We start from the raw sequence: 13,839 nt of genomic DNA, 5'->3' as shown, positions 1-13,839 counted from the left end.
AGTCACACCCTATGAGTCCAAGAACCCCGTGCCAACACCTCAACCTCCAAGGACTGCTTATCACAGAGCCAGGCAGACATAGGAAGGCTCAGCCAGCCTTGCTGGGCTGCACGCATGGGGGAGGCAGAGCCAGCAGCCACTGACTGACCCACCCTCAACGGGAGCAGGAGGAGAGTGAGGGCTGGCAGGGGAGCGGCAGCTGGCTTGCTCAGGTTGGGGTGGAAAGGAAGTGAGCTACCCAGCCAGCTTCCTCCCAAACCAGCTCTAGGCCCAGGGCTGGGCATTTCACAAAAAGGCCCAAGGAGCTTTGTGAACATTTCCTGTCCCACCCCAGCCCCTTTCCTGGCACTGACAGTCCAGTTCAGGGTTACCACACTGCTCACCTGTGAAGCAATCTTCCCACGAGAGCTGAGTACCTGGCCGGGAGCTGCCTATAAATGCCGGACGCACACAGCGCTGTCAAATCCCTCTGTGTGGCTCCTTGACTTGGGTAAGTGAGCTCTCGGCTTCCCCCCCACACCCCGACTCCTTCTTCACCTCCTTGCCACGACAGGCCTCCTCCAAGGCCTCCTCCTGGAAGCCCTCCTCGACTGACCCACCCACTTGAAAATTCCCTCACACTTTCTTGGATCATATTCTGCTGGAGCCTCTTGTCCTCAAATGCCCTGCTCTTCTTTTCCTTCTGTGTTTCCCCTGTTGTTCCTACGTGCAGCTTGTGGGAGGTGTCAGGGGAGCTCAGCAGCCTTTTCTTTTCAACACCCGAACCCTCGCTTGTCCACCCCTCAGAGTGCAGGAAGATGGCGGACCAGATGTCACAGCTGGAAGGCAGCATCGAGACCATCATCAACATCTTCCACCAGTACTCTGTGCGGCTGGGGCACCGAGACACGCTCAACCAGAGAGAACTGAAAGACCTCGTGAAAAAGGAGCTGCCAAACTTCCTCAAGGTAGGCAGAGGCTCCTGGCAGGCCTGGCGCAGCCAGGGGCAGTCCGAGCTAAGGCTGGGGCATGGGGGTGCACTCTGCAGTGGCCAAGGAGGAAATTCCAACTCCTTCAGCCCAGCCTCCAGAGGCACCGGGCGCCCTGTCACTGGAGTTGCTCCAAGTTAGAGAGCAGACTGACCAGCGATGTATGCTGTGTGCGGGACCCTGTCCTGGGCAGGAGTGCGTGGTGACAAACAGGGACCCACTGTTGGGACACACAGCAAAGATGTTAGCCAACAGAGCACAGATAAATCCAACGCCAGTTAGTGCCCCGAAGGACGTAAGAGAGAGCACTGCGGGAGATTTGGCTGGGTGGGGAGAGCTGTCCACTAGTTGGGTGGACAAGGAGGTGACTTTTTGAGCTGACACCTGAATTGAGGAGGGAAGCAACTGAGGACGACCCTTGGCAGAAGCGGAGAGGACACTAAACCTCAGTTACGTCTCAGAGTGCAAAAGCTGAGGGGCTACCTAACCCTAAGGGTCCAGAGTAGGAAATACATACACCAGGTATAGAAAAGCACCCTGTCGAGCAGTGGTGTGCACAAAACACTCAGTAACATAATTAGCTTATTTCCCTGATCTGCAAATGACTAGGCAGTTCTAGGGGGGGAAAAAAAGGAGGATTGGTTCCATCTGCTCTTTCGGTTTTCTTTACAACTTTGGGGACTTTGGGGAAACAGAGGCCTGGACGAAGAAGAGTGAGGTGCCTGAGTCCCAGTCTCAGTTCCATTCCTGGGGCAGGGCGCAGGCCTCTCCGAAGCCCCACACAGCTCAGTAGGCGACAGGGGGGATGCTGACAGCTCTCCACTGGTGCAGACACTGGGAAGCAGGGTGCTGGGTCAGGACAGCCTGGAGAGGGTACAGCCAAGAGCTAGTGGGCAGAGGTTCTCCTGGGTGTGACTCCTACACCTGCCCCGCCACCCACCTCCCTTGTCCAGGACGGGAAACTGAGACCCTGCCGAGCAGACGCTCCAGAGTGACTGCTCTGCCCAGGGACAGGAGGAAAAGCGCAGAAGAGAAGGCTGTGTGGAGGCGCTGCAGGAGTGGGAAGGGCCTGGGGGCTGAGCTGGGCACCCACAGTGTCTGGGGAGGAGACTCAGCCGAGCCTCCCCAGCCAGTGGGTGGGACCAACTGCAGCCTGGACCCTCCACCTCCTGTCCTCCCCCCAGCATACTTCATCACACCCTTTGGGGTCAATGGAGAACATACCTTGCTCTCTAGCCCCACACAAGACACAAACCATCTTGTTCTCCTCAGATGAGTCCCCCCTCTGTAGGTTGAAATGAGTGTCACTAATGAGTAACCTAGAGAGGGAAGGGAGAGGTGGGTAAAGGGGAGGGAGCAGGACAGACAGGTGGAAGGATTGGGACAAGGCCGGGCTCATGTCCACTCTCCAGCTCCCAAGCCTTGTCAATCTGCACAAACTAGTTCCCCTTTTCTAAGACAATTTCCTCAAGGAAGATACCCAAGTCTACCTGTTAAGCTTGTCATAAACACCAAATGAGGTGACATTTCTGTACATACTAATTATGTGACCTCAAGCAAGTCACTTGATCTCAGTTCCTCCCTTGTAAAATGGAGAGAATCGTAGTGCTCAGGTTATATGCAGAATAAATCAGCAAGTGTCTAGCACATGTTCAGCATCTGCTAGACTGTGGCCATCAGTCAATGGTCATTTTTAATTTTTTACCTGAGGCCTAGGTGCCTTTGCCTGGGGTCATTGGCTGAACTCCCTGTCCCCAGCACTGGCCACACCCCGCCCTAACTGCCTTGTTGCCCCCACCCACAGAAGCAGAAGAAGAATGACAATGCCATAAACAAGATCATGGAGGACCTGGACACAAATGGAGACAAGCAGCTGAACTTCGAGGAGTTCTCCATCCTAGTGGGTAGGCTGACGGTAGCCTCCCACGAGGAGATGCACAAGAACGCCCCTGAAGGAGAAGGCCACAGCCACGGGCCAGGCTTTGGGGAAGGTGGCCAGGGCCACTGCCACAGCCACGGTGGTCACGGCCATGGCCACGGCCACGGCCACGGCCACAGCCACTAGTCGGGAGGCCAGGATGCCCTGCCCCTGCCCAACCAGGGCCACAGAGAGGCCCAACTGCCTTAGCTGGGGGACTGGGGAACGGGGGGCCAAATAAAGTCTTCCTCCAAGCCAGCACTCTGCGTGCTTCTTCCACGACCCCCTTCCCAACTTGTCCTTCCGGGGGCCTGGGTGGTACACGGCTCTGCCCCTTAACTGCTCAACCCCTTCATCTGGTAATAACAAAGTGAGAAGCCACAGTAATGTGGGTTTGTTCTAAGCCCCTTGGACTCACTTCCCTAACCATTTCCTCACCTCTGACCTCAGGCCCCACTACTCAGGTCCCAGTCACCTCAGTCTAGCTCAAGACTTCCCTGTACTGCCGGTCAAATTGGCCCTCATCACCATAGAAAGCAAAAGGTCCTCTCGACATGCAGGCCACCCCCCACCCAGCCCTCACCCCCACCTTCACCCAGTGCTGTCTACCATCTTCCACAACCATCTGTCATCTCCTAAGAGACCTCATTCCTCTGGAAGTTACCCAGAGGTGCACCTAGATGGGCTGTGTCTAAGAAAGGATACTGGATTGGGTGTGTTTACCCATAAATTAAGTTCTGAATCCATGGAGCAAATCGGTGTCTCTTCACAGACCTAGCATCCTCATCATGGATGGGCACTGGGGCAGGTGTGGACACAGATGAAAGTGGGGGAGTCTGACCCATGCCCACCCAGTGCCAGCAGGATGGAGAGAGAGAAGAGCCCTGCCTGCTGGTTGGAAGAATGAGCTCCAATCATGTCCCTGCAGCTATAAAGCTCAACCCCTACCATGAGGAGGTTGGACTTCGGGTCTAGAGATCCCTGCACAAATGAAGAAACTGAGACAGAATGGAGAAGGAACCAGTCCAAGGCCATAAAGTGGTGGAGATGCTCAAAGTAGTGCAGAGGGGCGTGTGGGTGGCTCAGTCAGTTAAGTGTCTGCCTTCAGCTCAGGTCATGATCCCGGGGTCCTGGGATCGATCCCCGAGTCAGGATCCCTGCTCAGCGGGGAGCCCGCTTCTCCTTCTGCCTCTGCCCCCCCACCTATTCATGCTTGCTCTCTCTCTCTCTCAGAAAGAAAGAACTCAAGTGGGTGGGGCGACAGGCAGAAGGAAAGGGAGAAGCAGTCCCAGGACCCTGGGATCATGACCTGAGCCAAAGGCAGGCCCTTAACCGACTGAGCCACCCAAGCACCACAATAAATGAAATCTTTAAAAAAAAAAAAATAGTGCAGAGACAAAAGGACCTCAAATCCCATCTTCTCCATGGCTGGCTGTCCCGGCTCCTTCCCCACTGCTGAGCAGGAAGAAGGAGAAGGTCAGGTTTCCACTGTCCCACACCGGCTGGCTGTAGCTGGGTCCCAGGCTGTCTGCGGGCGGACTGTGCAGGTCTCTACTCTAAGGGTCCAGGGGCCTCTGCTGTGGGTACAGGGATTTGACGGCTCCCACTTGAGGGCGTAAGGGTGAGGGTGTTTCCAGGAACTGCTCCAGGCTGTGTGAGCTTGGGGAGCAGAGTTTAGAAGCCCCCAGTCCCTTCCCTGCCTGACTTTGGGAGCTGACAGCTGGGGACACTCGCCTTCTGATAGACCTTCTCCCCGACCTTCATGACCAGGGAGGAGCCATGTTATGGATGCAGCTTCGTAGGAGAAACAGAACCAGTCTGGGAGTTGGGAGGCCTGGGGATGCCCCGGGGTAGGGCAGGCACCCCCACCCCCTTGCCCACCCTCCCTTTTCACAATGTGCCGTAAATGTGTTTGTGACTCTGCCTCCCCATTAGACTGTGAACTCCATGGGGGCCAAGTCTGCAGCATCTGCTTACCCTGCTTTATCCCCAGCACGCAGAGAGGAGGCTGATACACGCAGCTGCTCAACAGATACTGACTGTACACATGTTCTAAAGTTTCCCACATGCTCCCCTCTCACGTGTTGGGTGGAGAAAAGAGGGATTAGAACTGGTAGATGGAAGGCTTCCAGATATCATGAGTCTCAAACTGGAAGGTGGGGGCAACAAGGTGATGGGAACCTGAAGACCCACACACCCACACCCCCCGCTTCATTCAGTCATACCAGCCTTTATCTGTTGCACACTAGAAGCTTTCCTTTGCAAAAAGGGATTTGTCTTGAAAATAGTTTGAAAATTGTTGATTAAACCCAACCTGCCCCACCCCCATGCTTGATTGACGCTCTCCAACGTCCCCAGCCAGTGGTGGCCTAGCCTGAACTCCTGGAAAGAGAGTTTCCTAATGTGGCACTGACACTTAGAAGGTTCTTCATCGCACCAAGCCAGATTTTGTCTCCTTGTGCCTGCCGGGTATTAATCCTAGTTTCCCTCCCACATCTTTGGGGACACAGAGTAAATCTAAGCCCTTCCAACCATGCAGCCATCCATCCACTTCATCAAAGCATTTTCCCTAAATGACATCCAGGCTTTCTCCAGCCTCCTCACCTTTGCACCAGGAATGTTCTCACCACCCTGGGGGTCTCCAGCAAGTCTCTTAGGACCTGTAAAGGCCCAGAGCCTCTGTCACTGTCATCCTGAAGATGTCCCTGACCACCATCTTCTGCAAATATGTAGGCGCTTACCCCTCCAGGCCATGGAACTCTCTGATACTTCAACCATTGCACTTCTAATACAGACTTGGAAGCCCTTATCAAGTCTGATGATAGCCCTGAAGGCAGAAATTACGACTCATTTGCCTCAAATCCCCAGGTGCCAGAATGAAGCACTACAGCTGAGCAAGTGAAAATAGGGTGGTCCTAGAGTCCTGGGGAGCCGGAGGGGTTGCTGAAGAGGGCAGAGCAGCTGAGGGACAAGATGGCAAGGGACAGAGCTTCATAGATGCCAAGAGTTCTCCCTTTTGCCTTCTCTCTGCTAGCTCAGTCTGGGAGTAGGACGTAGTTCCAGACTCCAGGGGAAGGTCTGACAGTAAGCCACTTTTACAGAGCCCTGTGGGATTTTAGGAGAGCTGGCGAAGGTGATTTAGCCTCTTCCATCACATTAGCCCCTTCCACTCCAAAAAAAAATTGGTTCTGTAAATAATCCTAAAAGTTGTATGGAACCACAAAAGACCCTGAATACCCAAAGTCATCTTGAAAAAGAAGAACAAAGCTGCAGGTATCACAATCCCAGATTGCAGACTATACTACGAAGCTGTAGTAATCCAAACAGTATGGTACTGGCACAAAAATAGACACATAGATCAATGGGACAGACTAGAGATTCCCAAAATAAACCCATGATTATATGGTCAATTAATCTTCAGCAAAGGAGGCAAGAATATACAATGGGGAAAGGACAACCTCTTCAATAGATGGTGCTGGGAAAACTGGACAGCTGTATGCAGAGGAATGAAACTGGACCACTGTACACAGAAATAAACACAAAATGGATTAAAGACCTAAATGTGAAACCCAAAACCATAAAATTCCTAAAACATAGGCAGTAAACTCTTGGACATCAGCCTTAGCAATATTTTTCTGGATATATCTCCCCAGGCAAAGAAAACAAAAGCAAAGATAAACTATTGGGACAACATCAAACTAAGAAGGTTTTGCAGTGAAGGAAACAGTCAACAAAACAAAGGCAGCCTACTGAATGGTAGAAGATATTTGCAAATGGCATATCTGATGCGGATTAATATCCAAAATATATTAAATAACCTATACAACTCAACACCCAAAAAACAAGTAAATTTTTAAATAGGCCAAGAACCTGAATAGACATTTTTCCCAAGAAGACATCCAGATGGCCACCAGACACATGAAAACATGCTCAGCATCACTTGGCGTCAGGGAAATGCAAATCAAAACCACAATGAGAGATCACCTCACCCCTGTCAGAATGACTAAATTAAAAAAGAGAAGAAAGGGGCGCCTGGGTGGCTCAGTTGTTAAGCATCTGCCTTCGGCTCAGGTCATGGTCCCAGGGTCCTGGGATCGAGTCCCACATCGGGCTCCCTGCTCCGCGGGAAGCCTGCTTCTCTCTCTACCACTCCCCCCGCTTGTGTTCCTGCTCTCACTATGTCTCTCTCTGTCCAATAAATAAATAAAATCTTTAAAAAAAAATAAATAAATAAAAAATAAAAATAAAAAAGAGAAGAAACAACAAGTGTTGGTGAGGATGTGGAGAAAAAGGAACCCTCGTGCACTGTTCGTAGGAATGTAAATTGGTACAGCCACTGTGGAAAACAGTGTGGAGGTTCCTCACAAATTAGAAATAGAATCACCGTGATTCTATTTCTAGGTATTTACCTGAAGAATACAAAAACACTTATTCGAAAAGATGTACGCACCCCATGTTTATTGCCACATTATTTACAATAGACACGGTATAGAAACAACCTAAGTGTCCATCCATAGATGAACAGATGAGGAAGATGTGGTGTGTATACACGATGGAATACCACTCAGCCACAAAACAGAATGAAATCTTCCCGTGTGTAACAACAAGGATGGACCTAGAGGGTGTTACGCTAGGTGAAATAAGTCAGACAGAGAAAGACAAATAGCGTATGATTTCACATACACGTAGAATCTGGCCAGACACGTCACAATGCTCTGAATGTGCTGGGGGGGGGGGGGGGGAGTTGCTGATAAAGAAGGGCTCGCTTTGTCATGAAGAAGCCCAGGCCTGCAGGGCAAACAACGCAGCTCCTCAAATGTTTTTAATACGGAAAATGAAAGGCTGGAGAGGGTAAAGTTTGGTGGGACTTTCAGGGAGGAACGTGACCCTTGAGCAGAGACTGGAAGGGCAAATATTAGACCCGTGTCACGACTGCAGGCATCCTTGGATAAACATGCAGGAGCTCAGAATGAGGCCTGCAAGTGGGCAGGTGTGGGGTCTGATCAGGAACAAGGAGCCTGGGGGTGGGAGAGGCAGAGGTGAGCAGGCCAGCGTCTAGGCCTGGAGCTTGAACTCTCCGCAGGAGAACGGAGGGCAGGAGCAGTGGGGGTTTTAGGGAGGGATGTGAATTAGTCTCTCTATCTGTGGTTTATGGGATGGATTTGGGGTGAGAATGAGTCGGCAGGCCCGGGCCAGTGAGGAGGCTGCCGGATAGTCTGGTGGGAGCTAAGAGAGCCCAAGATGGCACTTCTCAGAGAAGACAAGTCCAGCCAGGATCTCCACATATGCAGGGCCCATCTCAGCCAGGCAAGCCTGCCCCCCACACCCTACAGGATAAAGAGGATGATTCTGCGCTGTTTCCCAAGACCTCGACAGGAAGAAAGGACTCAGCTTTCACCAGCTTGGTGAGGCAATTTTACACAACCCTGACACAAACCCTGCTCTGAGGAAAACTCCAGAATCCAACCTCCACGCCCGCCCATGCCCTCCCCAAAGTTGCTGTAGAAAGCCCTGTGTCATGGATTTTGACATTCCAATTACCAAAGTGACAGCAGAGCTGAAACAGATGGTTGCTCAAGTCCTGTTGCCTCTTGGGGCTTGGGCCTGGGACAGTCCCTCTACCCCAGGACCCCAGTAGGCTCCATGGCCTGATTGGGCCCCAAACCCTGTCTCAAAGATCCCCTCACACACACAAGACACAGGGAACATGAGCACCTGGGAGGACCAGCTGGCCTCTTCCTTGAGCACCCCCATGTTTTCCCATTTTCGCCCATGTACCCAGAATTGTCATGTGCAGATCAGAGAGACAAGGGACTGTTGCCAAGGCCTAAGGGAGCAGCATGGGGCCCAGTTCCAGTCCACCCCTCCTCTCCTCCTCCCACCTCCCCCCACCCCTACTCCAGGCTGCACACTCCTCCCTCCATCAGTCTACATTCTCTCTCTGAGTCTTCTCCTCTCATGCTGCTTTCTGCCCTCCTGGTCTCGGTGGTGAGGTGCAGTGCAGCAAGGAGCTGGGGTGCTTCCAGGAAGGGCAATGTCTTTGAGAAGTAGCTCAGGGTCATATCTAGCCAGGGATGATTCCTCCAAAGCAGAACGTGTGCAGCTTTGGAAGCACCTGTTAATAGTGGGGGATGAGGGTCTTGAGCCTGGAAAAAAGAAGCAAGGGGGGGGGGGGTCATGACAACTGCCTTCAAATATTGCTGAGGTCGGGAGAGAGAGGAGTCCACCCCATCACAAGACCTCCAAAACCCTCTGTGATGGGGGCCCCATCCTCCCCACCACCACCACCACAAGCATCTCATTGCTTTTTTGGACCAACAGCTCATGCCCTCAGTTAGAAAACACTAACTCAATTCCACTAAACCAACAGGCAGGGCCTCCCTGGGGAAGCAGTGATGGAAATGAGGCCAGATAGCAAGCCTTGGAAAACTTCTGGTGGGTTTTAATCGGGTAAGTGACAGAGTATGATTTGTGTTTGGAGGCCATCAGGCTGCTGTGTGGAGGAGGGTCGGGGTCCAGAGCAGAAGCGTGGGGAGCAGCTAGGAGGCTGTAGCACCGAGCCCAGTCTTCATATCGAACACAGAATCAGGTCCCTGCCCTCCAGGAGCCCTCAACCTAGTGGGGGCAACAAACACCCAAATAGATATTTTCAATACCATGGCGTGGGCCAAAGAAAAGCTGAGGTGGGCAATAACCACAGGTGTCCTGGGGGCACAGGGGAGGCAGCTTCTGCCTGCTTTCTTGGCGTGGGTGGAGGCAGAGAGAGAGAGAGAGAAGACCAAGGTAAGCACCTGCAGAGTAATGCCAAGGTGAGTTCTGAAAGGGCAAGAGTTGAGCTAATGTGTGCCCACCACTGTGTTAGCTAGTCAGAGAAATCAGAGAAGCATAGTCTAGTTTGCTTTCTTTTGACCTAGATAACTTTTTATATTGACCAAGTTAAAATGTTGAGTCCTAGTCATTTTTGCACTAGGCTCCTGGTAGCCATCCCATTGAATTACATCCTTTCCTGATTTCCAAAGTCCCAATATGCACGTTGGCTTGGCTTGGCTTGCAGTGTGCCAACAGCTGGCCTGAGATGTCTTTCTGAAGGGCAAGGTGTTACACCCATGACAGTGGTTTTGGTGTGCCTTATCGAATAATAACACCTTTGCCCAGAGCACTCTGTCAGACTAATCCTGATGGTCAGGCAAGCCCCAGAGTTCCATGAATCTACTGTGGATGGGAGGGTGAAAACATGTGAGGGATTGAGGGGGTGAGCTCCCCAGCGGATGCAACAATTGGGTTGGGCCTTGGTGGGCAAGCAAGTGATCTGGATCTCAGTGATCTGGTGCCTAAAACAGAGTAGATGCCTTAAAGGGACAAGAGGCCACTTCAGACAAAGAGGACAATAGCACAGCAGGTGCAGAATCCAAAAAGTCTGAAAGTTCACAAGGAAATTGGAGAACGTTCCAGAATGGCTAGAGACCAGAACTCAGAGTGGTGTGCAGGAGATTGATGGCAAGATGCTGCAGAGAACAGGTCCAGTCTCTCGGTCCTGTGGTTCTGACCGTCCTTTGTGTCCGACGGCTTGATCCCTCCTCACTGTTCTCCTTGCTTGCACTCTGGGGTCTGCCCTCTACAATTTCTTCTCCACAAAGGCAGCCAGAGTGATCTTTTTGAAACATAAATGAAATCATCTCGCTCCCTTGCTCGAATCCACCCAGTGGGTCTTTAGCACACTTAAAATCCAAAGTCTGCCCCAAGGTCTGTGAACCCCTGCTCCCTGCTTCCCAGAGGTACACACCACCTGCCCCTCCCCACCTCGGTTCCTGCACGTTGCCTTTTGTGCTGTTTTTTTTGAGCAGGTCAAGTGTGTGCCCACCTCAGGGCCTTGGCCTCTCTATGCCCAGAACTCTTGGCCCAGATATCTGCAAGCTGTTCTCCTTCCTCTCTTGGATTTCTGCTCAAATGCATTCTTCCAGCGTCATACTAAGCCCGTGTGCCTCTCCTTTCCCTTCCACCCCAACCGTACTTCCCTCTTTAGCTTTCTTCATACCACTTATCATTGCCTACCCTTGTATCATAGGATGTGCTCTTATTTGTTTGTCTGTTTGTTTGCTATCCCTCCCCAGTAGAACACAAGCCCCAGGTGGACAGGGTTTTGTGTTTTTGGTCTCTGGCTATCACAGATGTTCAGTCAATATTAGCTGAATGAATGAATAAAGGAGCCAAACAGTGGACATTTAATAGTAGGTGAACAAATGGACAAACAGATAAGGGGGGGGTCCCAAGGCTCTACATGAGGTCTGTCAGAATCGCATGGGTGAGGTATGCTCCAGTTTGGGGACCGTGGACATGGAAAGAAAGAAAGTGCACACTATTAACTTTTCGAGAACACATTTATTAACTCTCATTTCCCGTGTGCAGAGCTGGGCTTCAGTGATTACAAGGAGAGGTCTTCTTGGGGACTTTGCTTGAGAAAAGCCCCTCAGAGCTTCCTATTCTTGGTGGATATTTTCATGGGCAGTCACTAGCACACGGACTATGAGAGATACAAATTCCCCAAAGTCGACCTCTCCATCTTTATCATCATCCAGTTCTTGGAATATTTTGTCAATGGCAGCTTGATCTTTGGTGTTCTAGAAGGGGACATCAGAGACAGTGAGCTCAGACGCTTCCTCCCCTTTCTCCAGCCCTCTCATCCGTCAGAGCTCAGCTCAGGGAGGCCCAGGGACATTGGCTCATTCACCAAAACCGTGTTGGAGAATCCAACGTGACAAAACAGAAGACAGAGGGAAGCAGCTGTCATGAGCTACCCTAGAGCTACACAAGTCTCGACCTGGAAGGTCTCTGTAGCTCACTGATCCCCACAGGTGAGGGAGTAATCCCAGAGAGAGAGGTGAACAGAGCCTGAGGTGCCAGAGTGAGGTATGGAGAGAGGGAGGCAGACCCCCCGTCCAACAGCTCAAGAGAGCATCCTCGGGCCAAACCCAGCCCAGCCATTCAGTGGGCGAGTTTGGATGCTAGGGGCATCACCCACCTTGAGGGTGTTTGGAAGTTCCCTTGTGATCAGCTTCTTCATCTCACACCTGGAAAGCTTGTCATAATGCCCCACTCGGACTGAGTACTGGTGGAAGACATTGATGATCCCCTCCAGATGGTCCTCCAGCTTAGTCATCTTCTCAACCTTCAGGAGACACGGGAGGTCTGGGGCAGTTCCTCTCCCACCCGCCCCCATTCCCCTCTCTCCTCACAAGGGATGACTTCCCCGACATCTGCTTTGCATTCTCTCTGTTCTGATCTGTGGTGAATGTGTCATTTGTAGATAGGCGGGGGGGGGGGGGGGGGGGCATGTAATGCTGTGTAAAGTCTAAAAGAATCAGCCCCCATTGCCAGAGTGTTCCATGTCCCCCCATCTCCTAGGGAGTATAATTCAGAGGGTGCTGTTCACTCAAGCAGACCCAGGAAGGGTTTGGTGGCTTGCCAGGCTGTTCCCTTTCCCCAGGTGATGGCACTTTGGCCACAGGTCTCCTACAGACAGTCACCAGCCCCTTCCACCTTCACCACCCCTATGTCCTGAGACTGGGTCTACCTAACACAGCAAGGGCTGGTCTCCTGGAGTCCAAAATGCAGTCAGTCCGGAGGTGCTCTGGTAAGCAGAAGGTTGTGGCTTCCAACAGCCTGCAGTCACTACCCTGTGCACCTCCCATAGCCAAGGACAGGACACTTACCCTTCAGTGTGCAGGAGAGTGGAAATGTAGCAAGAAGCCTGTGCTGGTGAGGAGTACTGAGCCAGGGAGGTTTTTATAATGCGTTCCAGGCTTCACCTTCAGCCTCAAGTGAAGAAATCTCTGATTCATCGTGAAGCAATTGCTAGACAATGGTTTGTTGCTCAACAGAAACTTCAAACTGTGGCTTTGACTGCAATGTGAGTCCCCCAGATTGCTCCCATGGCACACGCCACCCCTGATCAGCCTGACACAGACCCCCAATCCCACCACCCCACCCAAGGGGCCCTCAGCTCTGGGGCAGGACCTAGCCTTCAGGTTTACCTCTGTCCCCTGAGCTAAACTGTGGCCTTTTACTAGGAAACCCTAGTAACAGGAACCCTAGAACAGGTTTTGCCATCTGGATGGCACCTACCTGGAAAAGGAAGGACTGGGGTGAGGCGTTTGCTGAGTGTCTATTACAACAAAAACGATAACAATTATAAAAACCATCAAAGTGGACATGTATTCCTGGAACAGAGAAAGGGCACTGAGTTCATAATAATGTATCAAGAAAGGTTCATCAGCTGTAAAAAATGTATCATATTAATATAAGATATTAATCATGGGGAAATTGTATGCAGGTATTTGGGAGCTGTCTACAGTGTCTTCTCAACTTTTCCATAAATTAAAAACTGTTCTAAAAAACTTAAGTCTCGGGCGCCTGGGTGGCTCAGTTGGTTAAAAAACTTAAGTCTCTGTGTTTTAAAAAGTGAGCACAGGGGCGCCTGGGTGGCTGAGTCGTTAAGCATCTGCCTTCGGCTCAGGTCATGATCCCAGGGTCCTGGGATCGAGTCCCACATCGGGCTCCCTGCTCAGTGGGGAGTCTGCTTCTCCCTCTGCCTCTGCCTGCCACTCTGCCTACTTGTGCTCTCTCTATCTCTCAGTCAAATAAATAAAATCTTTAAAAAAACTCAAATAAAATACTTGCAATTTTTCTCTAAGTTTGGAATTATCAAATTAAATAACATCAAATCGAAATTATATCAAAATTTAGAATTACCCATATTAGTTTCAGGAGCATCACCAAAAAGAGTCCAGTTTCCCCATGTAAAACACCTTTTTATAATTTTGGAAGGGCTAAAAGAAAAATAAAATAAAGTTACCCAAGAAAGTACTCATGACAACCTAAATGACTCTTTTAGTCACACCCAAGAAGTGGGAAGAGGCACACCCAGGGCTTAAGCCGGAGCAGGGTAACCTGAAG

General features: G+C 51.3%; 2 protein-coding genes across 2 annotated transcripts; one reads left to right on the top strand and one right to left on the bottom strand.

The window, feature by feature from the left end:
- The first annotated feature begins 335 nt into the window (after positions 1-335).
- S100A9 (S100 calcium binding protein A9) lies at positions 336-3,144 on the top strand. Its single transcript, XM_036066854.2, has 3 exons — positions 336-490; positions 787-947; positions 2,773-3,144. Exons 2-3 carry the CDS (start codon positions 798-800, stop codon positions 3,031-3,033), a joined length of 411 nt encoding a protein of 136 aa, XP_035922747.2. The 5' UTR covers positions 336-490; positions 787-797; the 3' UTR covers positions 3,034-3,144.
- An 8,101-nt stretch (positions 3,145-11,245) lies between these two features.
- S100A12 (S100 calcium binding protein A12) lies at positions 11,246-12,715 on the bottom strand. The gene is made up of 3 exons (XM_036066856.2): positions 12,597-12,715; positions 11,906-12,052; positions 11,246-11,504 (listed from the first exon to the last, which is right to left on the bottom strand). The coding sequence occupies exons 2-3, from the start codon at positions 12,041-12,043 to the stop codon at positions 11,364-11,366; spliced, it is 279 nt and encodes a 92-aa protein (XP_035922749.2). The 5' UTR covers positions 12,044-12,052; positions 12,597-12,715; the 3' UTR covers positions 11,246-11,363.
- Positions 12,716-13,839: the final 1,124 nt, after the last annotated feature.

The sequence above is a fragment of the Halichoerus grypus genome, chromosome 7, assembly GCF_964656455.1.
Source record: "Halichoerus grypus chromosome 7, mHalGry1.hap1.1, whole genome shotgun sequence".
NCBI classification, from domain to species: Eukaryota; Metazoa; Chordata; class Mammalia; order Carnivora; family Phocidae; genus Halichoerus; species Halichoerus grypus.
The sequence above is the reverse complement of the archived record's forward strand: the minus strand, read 5'-3'. Positions and strand labels throughout refer to the sequence as shown.